This window comes from Microtus oregoni, unplaced genomic scaffold (genome assembly GCF_018167655.1).
Source record: "Microtus oregoni isolate MIOR12 unplaced genomic scaffold, Mior012 000068F_ref0000429, whole genome shotgun sequence".
Lineage (NCBI taxonomy): Eukaryota > Metazoa > Chordata > Mammalia > Rodentia > Cricetidae > Microtus > Microtus oregoni.
The window spans coordinates 44,911-64,289 of NW_024543975.1; the positions used below are offsets into that span (position 1 = coordinate 44,911).

A 19,379-nucleotide genomic window follows, 5' to 3' on the forward strand; every position below is an offset into this window, starting at 1 on the left:
AGCACTTGTCTTCACACGCACACATTCCTGAGCTGGCTTCTTATGGGGGAGGCTGTTGGCTGTTTCTGTTCCCCATACCCACTCTGGGTTGAGCTGTGATTTCTTCCTGGCCCTGTATTAGGTCTTCTCACACTCCACAGGCTGCCAAGGGCAGGGCCCCAGCTTTGGTGCCTCCCACCCATCTTCACTATTCCTCTGACCACAGGTAGAGCAGGACATACTAGGATTGTTGCCTCCTTTTCCTTTCTGGCAAGAGGCTGCCAGCCTTGAGAACATTCAGAGGCCTTGGCTGCCTCTCCCCTCCCTGCCATTGAGGCTTGGAGAGGTGGTTTGGCCACTTTCACTGCCTCTTCTGGCCCAGGCCTTTTACACTAGGCCCTACCCTAACCATCTGTTATGGAATCTTCCTTCTTCCCAGGAAAGCAGCCTTGCCTAGTTATTATGGCTGGTGTGTGCTTGTTTCAGATGGGCAGTATCCCCAGGAGGTAAGAAGCATGAGTATGTAGGGCAGTTCTCTCTTCAAGAAACTTCTGTCAAGATCAAAGGTTTCTCAGCTTCTCCAACTGAGTCAGAACTACATGAGAAGCCCAGAGAGCGAGGCCAGCCCTGGACGTGGTAGGAGCAGGCCAACGGGCACTGGAGGCAGAGCCAGGAATGAGAGTACTGGTAAAGCCCCTCTCCCATCTGTAGAGCAGACTGTGGTTTTCTCTGGATTTGCCTGAGCTCCTCCCCTACCAGGAATACCCATGTGCACAGCACTCTGGCCAGATAGTGCAAGACAGAGCCAGCATCCAGGCCTTGGCTTCCATAACTGTGTCCAGAGGACACATACACCTTCTTAGAATATCATAAAGAATAGATGCTGGGCCAGTGTGAGGTGACGTTCAGGAACCTGCCTCATGCCCTGTATTGTTTCAGCTACCTGATTCTGACCAAGGTCGAGGGCTGCTGCCAGCCTGCTACAGTAGCTTACATGGCCTCCTCTATCCAAAGGGAAAGAGAGACTGGACTCCAAGAGAACCAGCTTAAAGCTTTACCAGGTCCAACCTCAGTAGCTGCAGGTCCCAGACCTCCCACAAGATCGACTACACAACACAGCTTTCTCAGACAGGATCAGACATTTATAAAACGGGAATATTCACAAACAAACTGTGGGAGACACACAACCTTCCCAACAACAGGGAACACTATAAAGTGCTTCTTGCCTGTGACCATCTCTTCCCCATTCTAGGTCACAGGAGAACATGGGGCACGGCTCTGTGACAGCCTCAGAGCCACTCAGGCTAGGCATGGAGTCACCCCGGGGCTCCAGGCCACTCCATCCTGTAGCTCTGGAGTTGGAGGTCTGCTTCCTTCATTGGAAAGCTATCCTGAAAATGGGCTAGCATGTCAAGGCAGTGGAGGGGCAGGTGATCCTGTCAACTTGTACCTTGAGAAGAAAGCCATCCTTAAAAGAGCAGAGGGTACTCTGTCCCCATAGCTGAAAATGTTGCAAAATGAATCCTGGACCCAGACCTAGTTTTCGACCCTCTCAGACCAGCTCTCCAGGCTCACTCTACTTCCCTCCAGCAAGATCCCTTGGCCCTTTCCTCTGAGCCTGGGGCTCAGGAGCAGGGAGGCCAAACCCCAGGGCTCTAAATACACATCTCCTGTGCCGTTTCTCCACTCGCGCATGGGTTGTTTATAGTCAGAATGATGAACTAAAGGCAGCTCTCTGCTGAGAAAACCTGAGGTCATCTCAAAAAGAAGCCTGTCAGATGTGCTGGACAGCGGACAGCTGGAGGAGAGGGGAGCCTGGCCCCAGGTTCTGGTCTGACACAGTGAAGGCCAGGGCCAAGGGCATCAACAACTCTGAGGCTCGGCAAGGTCACAGGGGAGGTAGAGAGGAAAGGGCACAGAGGCCAGCTTAATGTTACATGTGAGAACAAAAATTCAAACAGGCACACACACACACACACTCACTCCACACGCATTCACTGTGGCTCATGTGCAGGCCACGGGGGTGGAAGTGGAAGGAAGACTTGCTCAGTTACCCACAATCCTTCTTTTCATAACTGCTTTCTCCACATGACCCAACAGCATTCCCAGGAGGTCAGAAGTGTGAGTATGTAGGGCAGTACATACATAGGGAGAGGAGGCTCCCCTGGAACACAGGCCTGGCTTCTCTGGGCCAAACCTTCCACCGCCACTCTGAGAAAGGGGATGGTGTGCTAGGTATTATCTCTATTTGACCTTTTATCAACTGCCCATGTAGTGCTCCAGCCCTCATGAGGTCCCTCTAAGTCCCTTGAGGCCCAGTCCTGAGGAGCTGACTAGTCCAGGGTGGGCCCTGGAAGCCCGCAGAACATAGACTGGCCAGCTTGCCTGGCTGGGTAGCAGCAGTACTTGCTAGAGCATATGCCTGGGAATGTGGCCAGAGGAGCTGTGGCCTTTAAGCCATGGGACTTGGTTTCCTCCACCAGCCCTGACCCTGGCCTGTCTTCAGCTCCTGGCAGGCCGAGGCTGGGCCCTAGCGGCTAGGGAAAGAACAGAGGACTGGAGTCTAGTCCTCACCTGGCTTCTAGAAGGTCCTACACAGACAGATATGCATGGGATTTAAAAGGCTGGTCAGGCTAGGTATGTCTGAAGGAGAAGCATCTGCTCCAGCTTGCTCAGGTCTAGTATCACAAGGTGGGATCTAAGCCAGCAGGACTCTGGCTACCTCTGGAACCTAAAACTTTAGGTGAACGTCAAAAAATGTGGTCCTCCAGCTATCTGAGGGGAAAGAGAGTCTGGGGAGGCAGAGACCAGAATTCCAGCTAGGGTCCTACCACCACTTTCTACTGAAACAAGAAAGGGGGCTCCCAGGAACAGATCTGGGCTGAAGGTCACTGCTGTGGTTTCTAGTCCTGTGTCTGGAGATGAGGAAGCAGCTCCGGTGACAAGGATGATCCAGAGTCTTTCAGCTGAGGCAACATTCAGGATCACGAGAGTGTAAACAGATGCATGCACACGCAAACGGCACACCACGCCTCCTTTGCACACACACATACACTCGTCCGCTGTCTGTTGGTGACTGGGTTCTCTGTAGGCCGTGGCAGTTCAGGTACCCGGGCTTTGTCATGGAGCGATGACTCTCTAGCTGAAAGAGAAAAACACATGTGGAGGGTGCTCAGGAGGCTGCTTAGTCGCCAGGCACCGCTCCTCTGGCTGCTTCCCTGGGGATTCCCAGACTGCGAGTGGGACAACTCAGTGAACACGCTGCTTGGGCCGTCCCTAGGGCCAGGCTGTTGCTGAGCAACCATGGGGTAGCTGAATACTGGGTCTCTAAACCCAGCACTACTGTTCCCTGCACACCCTTTACCAGGGATGAGAGCAGCAGAGGACAGGGCTACATGGCCACCACTGGACACCGTGAAGGATACTTGTTCACAAATGACAAGTATAGCTGCCGCTTCAAAGACAGGGGGCCAGGAAAAGTAGCTGTGTGAGACGTTTCCTGGTTCTAGTACCTTCTGAAGAATAAGGCAATGACTGGGTTTAGAAACAGCAAGTCAAATTTCCACACACCAATCACAGAACCTGGCACAGGCCTTAATGGTGGGGGAATGGGTGAAGAAGAAAGGAATAGGGACAGGCGATGGCTCATTTTAAAGATCTGGAACATTCTGGATGTAGGGCAGAGAGAAACACCACTGTAATTACTGGGCTGTCTGCATCAACAGGCTGACGCAGTGGCATTTATATGGCTCAGGTCCTGACTCCCAGCACCTTAGGTTGTGACTCTCTTTAGGTAAAAATGAGATGACCAGGGTGACCTAAAATGGAAAAGGAACTTTGACCCAGAAAAAACAGAGACCATGACCTTGAACTCCTGACTCCAGAACCAAGGATTTGCTTCTGTGGTGCTTTGCTCTGAGGGCCTCACAGACCCTCACAGGCCAAGACAAGCTGCTACACCTCCATTTTCATAAATGAGAAACTGAAATGACGTGAGTGTCCACAAGGTGCCAAGACAGGAATCCCCAGGCTCTCGGGATATACAAATTCTGCCTGCATCTACGTCTGTGCACCACATGAGTACCTGGATCCCTGGAGCTGGAGTCACAGACAGTTTTGAGTCACCATTTGGGTGCTGGGAATCAAACCCTGGGTTCTCTACAAGAGCAGCGGAGGCTTTTCTGGGCATCTCCCTCCGACCCCTGTTGTTTGGATTTTAACTAGTAAGCGAACTTTGTATTATTCCTCACCAAGACTTTTATAAGATGTAAAAAGAAATTCAACACATTGGCATGGAGATTGATACCGACACAAAATAAAATGGAAGGTGTTAGAGATGAGCAAACACACTCTTAAAAGTCAGACACATTTGCAGACATGAATCTAAACTTGGCCTTTTAGCACATTCCAGCCTATTCTGGGTATTTATCTTATGCAATTGAGGCAGCCTGGACTCCGATCTTCCTGTTTCCACTTCCTAGGCGTTAGGACTTTGGGGGTTCAGAGCTCAGGCAGCCCTTTTAGGGCTGCACACTCCATCGGAAGCTGCCTGTGTCTGGAGAGTGACAACTCTGTCGTACTATCTAGATTAGAAAAGCTGGGCAGAAGTGGATACATGTGCGGGCAGTTCCCGGGCCTCGCCCTTTAAACCAAGTGTAACTGCAGCCATCCATCCACCTCCTCTGGAGAACATGCTGCAGCAGGCAGCCATGCTCTTCCGTTAGCTGCACTGTGTTTTTTTTTTTTTTTAAATATTTATTTATTTATTTAGTATACAATATTATGTCTGTGTGCATGTCTGCAGGCCAGAAGAGGGTACCAGACCTCTTTACAGATGGTTGTGAGCCACCATGTGGTTGCCGGGAATTGAACTCAGGACCTTTGGAAGAGCAGGCAATGCTCTTAACCACTGAGCCATCTCTCCAGCCCCAGCTGCACTGTGTTTATGGACACACTTCTAAGTACAGTTTCCAAGCAGAGCAAGCCTGCTGTTAAACCTGAGATGAGCTTCCCCCTGAAACACCAATTCCAGTGCCATCTCCATTTTGTTTCTTTTGCTCTCAATTCTTGGGGTTCACGGAACTATGGACATATCTTTTTAAAATTTAAATTCATTTTAAGTGATGCATAATGGCACGTCATGTGATTTTTAAAAACTATTTTGCCCCTTCCCTCTTCACTTCATAGACAGAAGATTTCACATCATCAAGCCAGCCTTGAATTTGCTATCTAACTAAGAATGTTGAGCTGTTGATCCTCCTTCCTTAGTCTTCTGAGTGCTGGGATTCCAGGCATGCATGACTAGGCCTAGTCTACCCTGTGCTGTTCTAACACATGTACTGAGTTCTAACACATGTACTGAGTGCTGGGATTCCAGGCAGGCATGATTAGGCCTAGTTTACCCTGTGCTGTTCTAACACATGTACACATTATGTATTCCTGAGATCAATTTAAACCTAGCTCCACCGACATTGATCATCTATGGAACACACTCAGCTCCTTTCTTATGGCTCGTTTCCATGTCAGGAGCTAAGAACCAGAGCTTAGAAACACCGGAACATTGTCTCACCAGGAACACAGGCCTGGGAAGAAGAGCCAGGCTCTCTGGAGGGCTAGGCTACCTCCATCTCCACACTGGATAGGCTGTAGCGACACACCTGACCTACACCAGTTGCACAAGTATCAGAGTAAAAAGGGGGATTCTGGAAGTTGGGGTCTAGGCAGTGAAACCTCAGTACTAACAAAGCACAGGCCAGTGAGGGAAGGGCTCCTTGGCTGGCCCTTTCTGCACGGGGTGCTCACTAGAATACTGTGCAGAGCTGGAGGGGGAAGCCCATGTGCAGTCCACTGTAAAAGATCACTGATGAAAGGGGAAGCCAGTGCAGAACTGGACGGTGATGAAGCCAACCCTGTGTCAGCAGCTAGGGTCATGTAACCTGCTGACATGACTGCTATTTGGAAGCTCACTATTTTCTTTGTTCAGTTTAGTGAACATTGTAAAAACTAAATGTAGAACATTCGGTTGGCATGGGTTTGAGGAAAGATGGAACCCAATGATCTCAGAGATGTTTTTCTACATACTGACTTAAATTGTAATGACTTCTCATGAGACAGCAAGGTCACAATGCCAATAGCGCAGAGCTAAGAGACTAAAAGCAGGGAATGATTACTCAGGCCTTGGCCTGCAGCCCAAGACATGTGACTAAAATGGTCAGGAAGGGGTACATCTTCCCATCCACACAACTCTGGCTGCATCTGCAGCCTCCTCACTGTGCCCACCAGTCAGCTGATTAGAAGTCACCTGGAAGCACATGCAAAGGCAGCACTGTGCCCGCCTCTGCCTGGTTTGCTCCACTCACAGTTAGACCTTTTACACAAAGGGTTTGATTTCCCCCTGATATCCTGATATGTGTGTCCCAGCAGTAGGGCAGGTGACAAGAGCTACCAAGCATTTCACAGCTGTGAGGGTTAATCTTGGTTGTCACCTTTCCCAGGGCAGCCCCTGGTAGCAGCAGCCCAGCGGAGGAGTCCCAGAGAAAGGCAGGCCATTCCTGTCTGTCTGCCTGCACTGCACTCCTTGCTGTTAGCGCATCTATCCTGCTGCTGCTGCCCTTCTTCTTTGACATGAGAACCCTTTCAACCTTCCAACTCACACTGAAGAGCAATGGCTCTCCAGGAGTCCCTCTGGCCTTCAGCACCAGCCTTGCAGACTCTGCAGTTCCTGGGTTCTTAGCCTCTTCAGTGTGCAGATGGCCATTGTTGGAATACCTAGCCTACTGTGAAGACAATCTAATACTTTCTTTTGTAAGCACGAACATTCTGTAGGTTCTGTTCCTCTAGAGCGCCTAATACAACAGATGAGGCCTAGATGCCCTAGCCTGCACACAGGAGGCACTTTTCTTTTGGGGTTTCCAAAAAACATGGCGCTCCCACTCTGCCTTGGAAAGACGTCTGTTCCTGTCACATCCTCTGACTTCCTGGCTCCTTTCCACCTTCAAGAGCTTTGATAAGTCGTTAAAAACTGCCCCCGAGATCTCAATAGGTGATACATGGGTACCCAAACTACAGGGCAAGACAGGCACTCTGCATGGCTGATATCACTTCACCCGATTCTCTGTTAGGGCCCCATCCAGTGTTCAGTTCTCCTCTAGATGCAGTAGACCATCCTATTCCATAGGAGGCTTCTCTCCCAGAACTCCCTCGAGGGGCCCCTCTGCTTCCAGGACATCAGATTGCACAGACAATAATCCCAATAATGCCCATCCCAGCAGGGAGTACCATGCTCCAGTACTTCTGAGCTAGCCCAGGCTGTGAGGCCCACACACCGTGTGACACTGCTGATGCCCACCATGATCCATACTTCCTAGCTAACTGTGCCCCCGCGCGGGCCTCCGCCACAGGCCTGTTCTAGACACAGTCTAAGCCAGTGATCCTTACAGCACAGCAACCCCTTCGTGTCCCTGCCTTCCTTTCTTTCTTCTCAGGCAGGAAATCTTTTCTGTTTAATACTTATGGCCCCTTACTAAAACACCTCTGCTTCACTGTCTCCTCCTACCAGCATCTCCCAAGGTGGAGGTGGGGCTGCCAGTCCAGTTCACAACATGGCCCGAATCTAGGGTCCATTGTGGGAACATGAATGTTTGTTAACTGAGTGAGTGAGCACAGCCAACCCTGTTGTCCTGTCCCCGCCTTGAAGAGGCACTGACAGCTGAGCTGGAACAGTCATCTTCCACCTGCCAGACCACAAACCATAAGCCTCACCTTTGAGCCCCCTGGAATGTAAGAAAAATGTTCCTATCTGTTTTAGCCAAGCAGGGGGCTTAGCATCACAAGCTGAATGTCCATTATCTGACTTTCTGAATTTAGGAGTATCTGCACAGACTCCACTGCTGACACTCAGACAGTTTAGGATGCCACAGTTTTTAGATCTCGGTGCTTGGATTACGGGATGCTCAACCTGCATCCCCACTTCCACACGTTTGTGACTGACCAACATCTGTGCTTACTTCGGGAACAGCAACCACCTTCGGAGAGAGTAAGTCATGTGTACAAGATCGGGCAAACGTTGATGTTTCTGGTGTTCAAAACACCCTCGAATCCAGTTCTTCTCAGGTTCACGTTCCTTGATCACACAACCCACCTTTATAAGCTGAAGGTGTGTACTGTTTTATTCTTCCTTTCCTAAGTTGCTTTGGCTGTATTCCACACTAATATGACTTTATATGTCAATTTATATGTCACTTGCATGCTTTACATGTCACTCTCCCCATATATCTGCACACAACAAGCCCATGTTGTGCCGTATGTCATCAGCTTACTGTGTAGTCTTGACACACACACCTAACCTTTCTATTTGTTAATCTTTCCTCAAAATCAGGGCATTAACAAAGCAAGTTCATTAGCCATAACATGCTATGCTTAGCAGCACACCACAGACAGTATGGCATCTATAGTGGCCAGCTCTTTCAGGGACAAGGCAGCACAGCCTGTCCTCCTACTCACAATGTCTAGTGAGGAAAGGGCACCAAGTGCCTGCCATCTCCCTGAGCACAAATTGAGAGAGACACCCCACACAGACAGACCCAGAGAGGCCTTGAAGTGATTAGGACCAGAAAAAGAACCAGACAGCTCTAGAGTGAAAAGACCCCTCCAACCTATTGATGCAGATGTACGGAATAGCCTGACATAATGACTAAGGGGGGTGGCAAGCTACATTTCTCCAATATTGGCATACAAGCCTTTCCTGCCTTGGGGAAGGAGGAACAAGGAGGAGGCAAATCTGTTTGTATTCTGTCTGATGTGAGCCCTGACTGGGATGTGCAAAGCTACGGAGTCTGTGAAAAGACCAGAGACCCTGTAAGCAGAAGCAGAGAGACAGCTGGGCCCTCTGGTCCTTCCAGAGCTGAGCTCTTTCCTGGTGTCTGAAGCTCAGGGTTGCCCCCATCTGGCCTGACTATAGAACACAGCCTCCACCTGCCAGCTTCACATCTGGGTATCAGAGTTGACTCATGAGCAGGCAGAAAAGGCAAGCAAACAAACAGAACAAAGCTAAATCCCCTTTCTTTTCCACTAGTCAGAAAACAAAGGACTTAAACTTTTAAATTTCTTTCTTCTAAAATAAAATCTTCTTTCCTTAAAAAATAATAATCTTTCTTTAGATTTTATGAAGTAAATTGGACATGCTGGCTCACATCTGAAATTCTGGCACTCAAGAGGATAAGGCAGGAGGATTGCTACAAGTTCAAGACTGGCCTCAGCCACACAGTGAGGCTCTATCTCAAACAATGGTTCTCAACCTGTAGGTCTCGACTGCCTTGGGGTCACATATCAGACATCCTGCATATCAGATATTTACATTACAATTCATAACAGTAGCAAAATTACAGTTATGAAGTAGCAATGAAAACAATTTTATGATGGGGGGTCACCACACCTTGAGGGTTATTAAAGGGGCTGCAGCATTAAGAAGGCTGAGAAGAGAACCACTGGTTTAGAAGTTATGAAAGTCAGACTGGTGGGATTTTGAGCAGAAATCCTACTCCTTAATCTGATTTGCTGTTTGAACCTCCAGTTGGCAAGCCACAGCTTTCTAAGTCATGTTACCTCCTTCTGCAAGGACTCACTCTCAGGCGTCCTTGCTTGGTGGCTCTTGGGCAGGCATCTCTGTCACCCTAGCCCGCTTGCTCAATTCTTCACTGGGAGGCTCCTCAGCTGCTTCCAGTTTGCGTTTAGGGGAGGCTGGGCCACTGGCTATGGGTCTGGGGCCTGTGAAGAACCACAGAGACAGTATAGTTCCACATCACAAGGGTGTCATGCTGTGCAATGCCTGCTCTTTAGAGACAGGGAGCCCTGCCCTGGCCTCCTTTTCAGCAGTGACCTCACTTGGCAGCTGCGTGAGGAGGGCATGGCCTGGCCTGCTGGCAGCAGGGCCAACTTCTGCTCTCAAGTCCCTGGCTCCAGGCCAGAGACTGATGCGGCATATCTGCTGCCCTTGCTCTGAAGGTGAGGCATTCCCTTTGCAGCCCTGGGAAAATCCCGGAGTTCTGGCCACTTCCGCATATGGAGCATCACCAAGTCGACCAGCACCCTCACTCTCTCCCTGCTCCTCCTGTCCAGACCCCTGTGCCACCTTCTTCCGTGCCTCCCCGTCCCTACACTGCTCCTCACTGTCCATTGTTTATGTTGCGGGCAGTTTTAGAAGCCCAGTGGGGCCGTGCCCTGTTCTGCTGACTCCCCTCAGTGCAGGAAGTCAAAGGATGGGGAATATGAGTGCTCTGCTCCACTCGCCGCATGCTCTGGCTTCCTTCTGTTCCTAGAGTGGGCTCTGCTTGCTCCTGCATCTGGGACTCTTCTTGCTGTTTCCTTCCCTAGTTCTTATCAGGACATTGCTAAACAATACTTACAGAGGTGCCCTCGGCAGCTCCTATTTAAAGTGGTCCTAAAGATACCCTATTCTTAGACCAACACCAAGCCATCCAATGCCCTCCAAAATTCTTATCTGAATGCTCATATTTGATTGTCTTACAGCATGCCCTGGGGGAATAAAAGCTTCATCAGGCATATGCTCATTTTGGCCTTAGCCCTGAATGATTGAAGCGGTGGCACAGCTCATAGAAGGCCAGAGAGGCGAGAGGCCAGTGTAATAACTCACCTGTGTTGCTGATGCTCCCAGCCTGGCTAGAGCTGGGATCTGCCACTGGGTGACTGAGGTCTTCCACACAGGAAGGGACAGATGCTAGAAGACCTTGGAGACAAAGGGACAGTCAGATTAAGAGAGCTATAGGTCATGAGAAACAGAGGGGCCAGGAGGGCAGGACCAGGGCACAGCCTCCACCTTTTCCCAGCACCCCAAGCTGCCCAGTCTGGCATAGCCTGCAGTGTCCTCCCCAGGGTGAGCGAGACGTCAGTGGGGCAGGAGCTCCTTACAGAGTCCCCGGTATCGCGACAGCTGCTGGTAGATCTGCTTCATGCGCTCAATGTTGAGCCGACTCGTCTCAGCATGGTTGACGATAGGTCGCGGGTAGTCTACGCCAATGATGCACTTGGCGGCCTTCTGAACCGACTCAGGGGCATTCCAGGGCTCATAGATGTAGCGAGAGGGGAACCCTTTCAATTTGGGCAGGTATCGCCTGAAACACATACGGGTGATGTGTCAGCACACTGTGGCTCTTCTTAAAAAGGGTTCAGAGTACCAGAGGAGGGCACAGTGGTTCAAAGCCAGACAGTCTGGCTTGTATCCTCACCGAATGTAGTCCCCACTGGGGTCTGTGCGTCGGCCGAAACCCACAGGGCAGTAGCAATGGAAGAACTGTTGGAAGAAAGCGCTGCAGGACAGCCACATCCAGCTGCCCGCATTTACGCTGAAATCTGCATCCAGGAGCAGCTCATCAAATACCTAGATAGGGGACAACCAGCCTCCTTGGAGACCTGACGCTCTGGTTCTTTCCAAGTCACTGTAATACCCCAAGGAGCAAAGTTCTTCTGCTGAGCACATGGAAGGGATCTCCTAGACCCAGGGATCCCACCCCAGTCCCCAGCCTAGAAGGGGGCTGACCTTGGCTGGCCTGGTCACAGGGTACAGGCCAGCTTGCACTCACCCGGACCCCGCTCTCCCAGCTGACCCAGAGGTCCCCGCGGGTGAGGAAGCAGGCCACGGCGTGCCGGGCCAGGTGGTGGATCCAGCCCTCCTGCCTCAGTTGGGTCATGATGGCGTCAATCCAAGGGAAGCCTGTCTTGCCCTCAGCCCACTTGGCCAGGGCTTCAGGGTTGCGGTCCCAGGGGATCTGGATACAGATGGGGTTCCCCTCCATTCGGTCAAACCTGGGGTTATTGGTGGCCGCTGTGTAGAAAAACTCTCGCCACAGGAGTTGTCCAAACAAGGAGAGGGGGGGCGTGCTGTTCTTCTTCACCTGAGGGAGGGGTGGGCATCGCACACAAAGGTGAGCACCTGCCTGGTTCTCAGCACTGTGATGCTCAGGGCTCCTGCACAGAACAATCCCCTATGTGTGCAGAGGGACCAGGATCACAAGGCTCATAGTGTGTGACATGCAGGCCCTGCTCTGAGCACCAAGACTGGCTTCAGATGGCTAGCAGTGAGAAAATGATGCTACGGGAACCAAACCCTTCAAGACCACTCAGGATTCTGTGGCTCTATCTTCTAGAAGGCTGAAGGGATTTTATACATCATCAATTAAAAAATGTGGTCTAAACACCTAAATATCACCGAACCCAGAGAAGTTGAACTGGTGCCTACCTAGAGCCTTCACCGTTATTGACTAGTGTTCGTGGTACTGGAAGGTACTCTGTGTGCTACCAGAGAACGGTAAACACCATCCCAGCTGCAAACCCTCTGATGTATAATGGTGACCTGCCTGCACCATACTCTGGTACAACAGAGGCACAAACATTGTGGAAGCAACCAACCACTGTCTGATGACTGGATTTAAGAAACCCACCCCAGGGGGCTGGAGAGATGGCTCAGAGGTTAAGAGCATTGCCTGCTCTTCCAAAGGTCCTGAGTTCAATTCCCAGCAACCACATGGTGGCTCACAACCATCTGTAATGGGGCCTGGTGCCCTCTTCTGGTCTGCTAGCATACAAACAAACAGAATATTGTATTCATAATAAATAAATAATAAAAAAAAAGAAACCCACCCCATGAGATGGAACTCATCCCTGACACTGCCCAGGTGGCCAAGAACCTTGGTGGATAGGTCATAGATCTAGGGGAAAACCAAAGGGACACAGCAATAAAATGCCTCCTAACAGCACTCTGCCATACTCATAGGTCAGTGTCTCACTCAGCCATCATCCGAGGAGCTGTCTCCTGCAGTAGCTGGGAGCTAATACAGAGACCCACAGCTGGACAGTGTGCGGAGTGAGACCTCAGAACACTCAGAACTAATACAGAGACCCACAGCTGGACGGTGTGCGGAGTGAGACCTTAGATACTCAGAACTAATACAGAGACCCACAGCTGGACGGTGTGCGGAGTGAGACCTTAGATACTCAGAACTAATACAGAGACCCACAGCTGGACGGTGTGCGGAGTGAGACCTTAGACACTCAGAACTAATACAGAGACCCACAGCTGGACGGTGTGCGGAGTGAGAGACCTCAGACACTCAGAACTAAATAGGACGTCTCCATCAAATCTCTCATCAGGGCTTGGGAAGAGAAGGTAAAGAGGGTTTAAGAGCCAGTGGGGTGGGGGACACCAAGGGAACAAAGCCTTCTGGACACAACAGGACTGAAGCACGTATGAACTCACAGAGACTGTGCACAGGGCCTGCAGGAGTCTGCACTGCATGTGGTCCCAGCTCTGAGAGAGGAAGTAGACACAAGCCCTCACCCCACCCCAGAAGTTACCTCTAATTGATAATCACTCACAAGGGAAAAACAGTTTTCTCCAATGGGGTCTCACGGGGTATACAAATCATACTTAAGGGCAGGCCCCATCCCCAGCAGTGGATGAGTCGATGGTTTTAGGAGGGTGCTCTGTTTTGGTTTTTTTGGTCTCATAATGCTTTGACTGGGCATTTCTTTTTTCAAATTTAACCTTACAGATCTTTTGCTTATATATTATGGTTTCTGGTTTTGTGTTTTTATGGGATTTCTGTGTGCGTGAATGTATGTCTCTGTGTTAATATGTGTTTCTTGGACTTTCTCTTTGCCCCACCCCCACCCATTCATTTGTTTTGTTTATTCAGGTTTGTTTATTTTTATCTTATTTTTAGATGCCTGTTTGTATTCTAATGAAAGAGAAAGAACAAGTGTGGATTTGAGTGGGTAGGGAAGTGGGGAGGATCTAGATGGAAATGGAGGATAGGAAACTGTAACCAGAATATACCATATGAAAAAAATCTGTTTTCAATTGAAAAAAATTAATAAGTACCAAGTCTGGATTTTGGTTAAATAATGTATAAGCAAGAGTTAGAGACATGAAAGGATTAGACTGGACTACACAAACAATGATTTCTCCTCCCTGATGACTTACCTACCAAACTGCCAAACTCTGCTCCATGAAGCCATGCTGTCTGGGCAAAGTCACACTAAAACACAGAGGCACAGTACGACCTGTGGAGCCTCTGAGGAGCCTCTCTGTGGAGGTTAACAGGTCCTACCTGCAGCCCTCTCAAGGCCAGCCCTCCACTACAGAATGATAGCAGCTACTCCTGGACTTCCTTTACACTCTGCTGCCAGCCTCAGGGTGCAGGTGCCCTTTTGCTTAGATCTGCTTCTGGCCTCAGAGCTCACTTCCACCCAGAGGTCCCACCCAGCCTTCACTATCAGCTTCTAAAACCCCTCCCTGAGGCCAGTTTTCTGTCTCTTCCTCAGAACCAAAGGAGAATCTGGGTTCATTTACATCAGTGACTCAGTTTAGCTGTCACCTCTTGGAAACCAACCACCTCCGACTTCTCTGGCTCTCACAGCCCAGCCCCAAGGGCCCTTTCTGGGGTGACTGGCAGTGAGTGTTGTGCCTGGGGGACTGTGCAAGCACCTCACCTTCTTATACAAGTCCCACAGGCGGTAGTAGAAGAGGCGGCAGGAGAGGCATCCGAAGCGCAGGTAGGGGCTGAGGCCTGTGGGGCTGGCCAGCAGGGAATTGGCATTCATCCGAGGTCTCTCATAGTTGGCAACCCAGGCCTGCAGAACAGAGAGGGACAGAGGAAAGACCTAGGTCTTAAAGAGTGAGGATTCTTCACCTGAGGTCAAAGAACAAAGGCCCTGGAGCCAGGCTTTGAGCACTGCACGTATTCCACTCTCCTGCCTAGGGACCTAGAAAGGAGAGCCTTCCATGTTCCTGCCCTGACTTCAATGTTTGTCCGTGGGATGACTGAATGACTTATTTACTACTTAGCTACTAAATAAGAACACTTACTGTCTCTGGGGATTAAGTAAGTAGGGAAGAATGCTGAAAGCATGGAACAAACTAAGTAATTATACAAAAGGGGGAAAGGCATCTGCTTTTCAGAAAACAGTTCCTAGCTCAGTCCCTGAAGAGAGGCTGCCACTGCTGAGTCCAAGGCACCCAGGCTTTTCACCATTGTCAAACAGCCAGGAAAATAGGAAACTTCCAACCCATTTCCGGAGACCAACAGAGCCATTCACTTCTGGGGCCTCCTGTCTAATGTTACTGGTCTTATTTTCCTCATCCACAGCCCCTAGTGTTATTCTTTTTTTAAAAAATGCTGCAATATCCCCGGTGCAGTAGGCAACAGAAATGCTGTAGGTCCCAAATGGTGGCAGTGGGCCATGTGGTGGCAGGAAGCGGGTTCTGGGAGCAGCCAGTCCCAGGCAGAAATGGCTGCCGGTCCCAGAGCGGTGGCCCGAGCGGTGGCGGCAGGCCATGTGGCGGCAGACAGCGGGCCCTGGGAGCAGCCAGTCCCAGGCAGAGACAGCTGCTGGTCCCAGAGCAGTGGTGGCGGGCCATGTGGCAGCAGGCAGTGGGCCCCAGGCAGAGTCAGCTGCTGGTCCCCGAGCAATGGCTGGTCCCAGGCAGGGAGACACATGGCGGGCGGGCAGAAGACAGAAACATGGATAGACGCAACATGCAGGGTGAGGTTGAATGTTTATTCAGGGGGTTATGGAGGAGGAAGGGTGAAGGGGGGGGGACAGAGAGAGAGGGAGAGAGAGAGAGAGAGAAGAGGAGAAAGACAGAGAAGGGGGGAAGCAGAGAAGTGGGGAGGCAGAAGCGAAGCTGCCTCTCTGAGAGGAAGATGGAAAAGAGGGCGAGCTCAGGCCTGAAGCTGAAGATCAGCCTGCCTCAGTGGATGGGGAGGGGAATGGGTGTGGCTTGTCTCTTAAAGGGACCAAAACCATAACACTGGCTGCTCCCAGGGCCGGCTGTCTGCCGCCACATGGCCTGCCGCCACCGCTCGGGCCACCGCTCTGGGACCGGCAGCCATTTCTGCCTGGGACTGGCTGCTCCCAGAACCCGTTTCCTGCCACCACATGGCCCACTGCCATCATTTGGGACCTACAGCATTTCTGTTGCCTACTGCCACCGGGGATATTGCAGCATTTTTTAAAAAAAGAATAACACCTAGCACACTGCTCTCCTTTTCCAGGAGGATTCTCACTAGACCTTAACAATATTGGAGTATTCTGCTATTATCTTCTACAAACAGAGTAACCAGGCTCAAAACAAACAAACAAACAAAACCCAAACTGTGACTCTCTTGGGATTAGTGACCCACAAGAGAGCCTGGGAGTCTCACTTTAGACCACAGTCTCCAGGTAGATAGTAGATCTCTCTGCTCCTGATAGCTTTCCTTCCTGACCACTCCAATACCCCCTAGCAGCCTTCAGGTGCCCTTCCCTCCTACGGCAAGCAGGCAGGAGCAGCTTATGAAAAACCTCACCCGTCCTCAGCCAGGTGAGGAAACACCTCAATTGTCAGGCACCCTCTTCCTCTCTGAAAGAAAATGAGGGCAGGACTGCTCCAAGGTACAGGTGAGGAGGATTGTACTGTAGACATGAGGGAAAGTTCAGTCAGAGGCACCTAGAAGGGTACAGACTCAACAGGGCCACGAGAGGAGAGAGGAGGGAGAGCAAGAGAGAAAAAGAAAGAAGAGAGGGCAAGCAGACTGGATTATAAAGAAATCAGAAGCTGGGGGAAGGGAAGCCCAGCCCCTGGGCTGGAGAGGTTTAGGGTAGGGGGCGGGGTGAGAAGTGCTAGGAGGAGCCACAGGTTCTGACTGAGGCTTGTCCTGGGTTTTTTTGGGACCAGACACTCTCCCCCACAATTTCAGTGCCAAGAATGTGAAATAATGACCTCATTTCTTCTCTGAAAAGCAAACAAACAACCAACAAAGCAGAGTACTTGTGATAGCCATGGGCCTCTTGCACCAGGTCCTTTCTTCCACAGTCAACCCATCTCCACTACCCCATCCCCACCTGCACTTTCCAGCCGCCTCCTGTCTACTCCTCCTGACCAGCCTCCAACCACTTCCACACACTGAGTGCTCAGGCACTGCTGTCCCACATCCTGCTGCTCACTCCCCACCTCTGCCTTCCAATCAACAGTCTATCATGACTCCGTGCTTTCACCTGGCTAGCTGCCAGCCACTCTAGGTACCTACTCTGTTAGTCCATCTCTTCTACATCCCTCAGTGTCACAGCTTGGGCTCCGCCTTTGCCCCTAGGCCCATCTCTTAGCTGGCACAGGTCTACAGCTGTAGCCCAGCTGGTTCCACTGCTGCCTTGTGCAGAACTCGCTCTTTTCCTTAAGTTCACACTTGCACGGGACTCTTTGCAGATGAAGCAACTTTATCCACCTCACTACTAAAGAACAGACCTACTCGTTACCCTTCTTCAGGTCCTGGTACTGTTCTACCCAGACTTCTCAGATGTGTCCTCTTTCCGTTCACCACTGCTAAGATCAAATCTAGACTGAAGACAAGCTCCTCCAGGGCACTGTCCACAATGGGGATGGTGCCGGCGCTGCTCAGAGGACTGAGAAGGGCACATAGCTCCGAAGCAGCCCAGGTTTCTCTGGCCTCTCCTTGCCTGTTCCTCAAACACTTGGCTGTCATCAGCAGTGGCAGATGTGGTTCCCGTCTGGTGCCTATTGTCCCCAGCATTTCACTAGGCTGCTTAAGTGTCTTTTAACAGAAACGGGATTCTTCTGCCAGTGCATCTCCCAGTCCCCTGATCCTGCAGCTTCAACCCCTATCAAAATTTTCATTTGTTTATTTTGTGTGTGTGTGTGTGCCTGTATATCCGTGTACCGTATCAGGCGTGGAGGCTAGAGGAGATGCTGGGAGTCTTCCTCCACTGCTCTCTAATGTAGTTCTCACTGGACTTGGAGCTTGTTTGTGTGGGTTCTTATTGGAAGGGGGCTAGACTGGTGGTTAGACCGTCCCAGCGATCTTCCCTGTAACTGGAGTTACAGGCGTGTGAGGTCACAATCAGCTTTTCTTTCTTCTTGTTCTGGCAGAAGTTAATTTTCCACCTACATTAGACCACGTGAGCAGCTGTGCATGTGGGTACTGGGGTCTGAGCTCCATCCTCCTGCTTATGAAACAAACCCTCCCACCCCAAGCCATTTCTCCAGCCCTCAATCTTTTTATTTTAAATAAAACGCAGACAGAGAGACCCACACAAACATGTGGCTTCGTGAATTCTTTTAAAACAAGCATTCAAGTAATCACCAGCAAAGTTCTGGAAACAGGACCTTGTTAGTCACCCAGGAAGCTGGGCTCCTCCCCCTGCCCCAGCTTTTATAATTATTACTTCCTACATTTTTGAGATGTTTACGTTTTTCTACTTTTGCAAAGTGTGCTTGGAGCAGTTTTATTCTTGGGTTTTTGTTTTTTGTTTTTTTTTTTGTTTTTTTTTTTTTTTTGGTTTTTCGAGACAGGGTTTCTCTGTGGTTTTGGAGCCTGTCCTGGAACTAGCTCTTGTAGACCAGGCTGGTCTCGAACTCACGGAGATCCGCCTGCCTCTGCCTGGGATTAAAGGCGTGCGCCACCACCGCCCAGCTTATTCTTGGGTTTTTAAGCAGCCACTGTCTCCCACCCATCTGTGCATCCGTCGGCCCTGTAGCTCAGTCTCAGCCATTTAAAAAGTAGTCACATCAAAGTTTTTTTGAAGCATAAACTCTCTGCTACCTCTTCCTTGTCCTGTTGATGTTTCTGTGGAAGGACACAGGAGCTGCACTTGTGTGATTCTGATGCCTACATACCCATGGTACAGTCTGCCCTGTGCACTGCCTACAACTTGGCTGGTACCAGAGACTAGACTGAACTTGGCTGTGATCCTTTGTGAAGGTGCTCTGATGGTGGCCGTGGATATTAATGCATGTGTCATCACAGAGGCTGCAAAATGGTGACACTCTAATTCTACTATCTCTTTTCATTTAATAATCAGAATACTGGAGCTCAGCCTTTAAGAGCACTTGCTACTCTTTCAGAGACTCCAGAGCCCACATAGTAGCTCAAAGCTGTCTGTAACTCTAGTTCTAGGGGATCTAATGCCCTCTTCCAGATTCTGTGGGCACCAGACACATATGGTGCATAAACACACATGATGGCAAAACAGATATATAGAATTAAAATAAATCATTCTTTTTTGAAGAATCAGAATGTCATTACAAAGAGCTCCAGAGGTAAAGAACATATAATCTGCACCATCCCCCTTTTTGGTCAGAGCATCAAGTGTGTCAGTGGAGCACCTGACTTCTCTAAATCTCAGTTCTACTGGGCAAGGCAGATCTAAGCCTACTTTCTGACTCTAGGAGTCAGCTTAGGATGTGAATGTGATCAGGGGACACACTCCATCCCTGGCCACAGTAACTGAGCCAGGGAAGGGCACATGACCCAAGCCAAGCCAATGAAAATACTTCTTTGGACTTTTACTGAAGCTTTTGAAAAAGAGGCAAGCCCCTTCCTCTAGTG

General features: G+C 50.2%; 1 protein-coding gene across 5 annotated transcripts in view; it reads right to left on the reverse strand.

Moving 5' to 3' along the window:
* Positions 1 to 1,108: 1,108 nt before the first annotated feature.
* Cry2 (cryptochrome circadian regulator 2) overlaps positions 1,109 to 19,379 on the reverse strand; it is a 32,858-nt gene continuing 14,587 nt past the window's right edge. For 2 of the 5 annotated variants that reach the window (XM_041641299.1, XM_041641303.1), the window contains 7 exons: positions 14,485 to 14,625; positions 11,577 to 11,888; positions 11,223 to 11,374; positions 10,906 to 11,108; positions 10,631 to 10,723; positions 9,583 to 9,744; positions 1,109 to 3,121 (listed from right to left, as the gene is read on the reverse strand). In XM_041641299.1, the coding sequence (XP_041497233.1) occupies positions 9,605 to 9,744; positions 10,631 to 10,723; positions 10,906 to 11,108; positions 11,223 to 11,374; positions 11,577 to 11,888; positions 14,485 to 14,625 (1,041 nt within the window). In that variant the 3' untranslated portion in view covers positions 1,109 to 3,121; positions 9,583 to 9,604. The remainder of the gene's footprint in view (positions 3,122 to 9,582; positions 9,745 to 10,630; positions 10,724 to 10,905; positions 11,109 to 11,222; positions 11,375 to 11,576; positions 11,889 to 14,484; positions 14,626 to 19,379) is intronic. The other 3 variants (XM_041641302.1, XM_041641301.1, XM_041641300.1) reach the window with 3 other exon arrangements.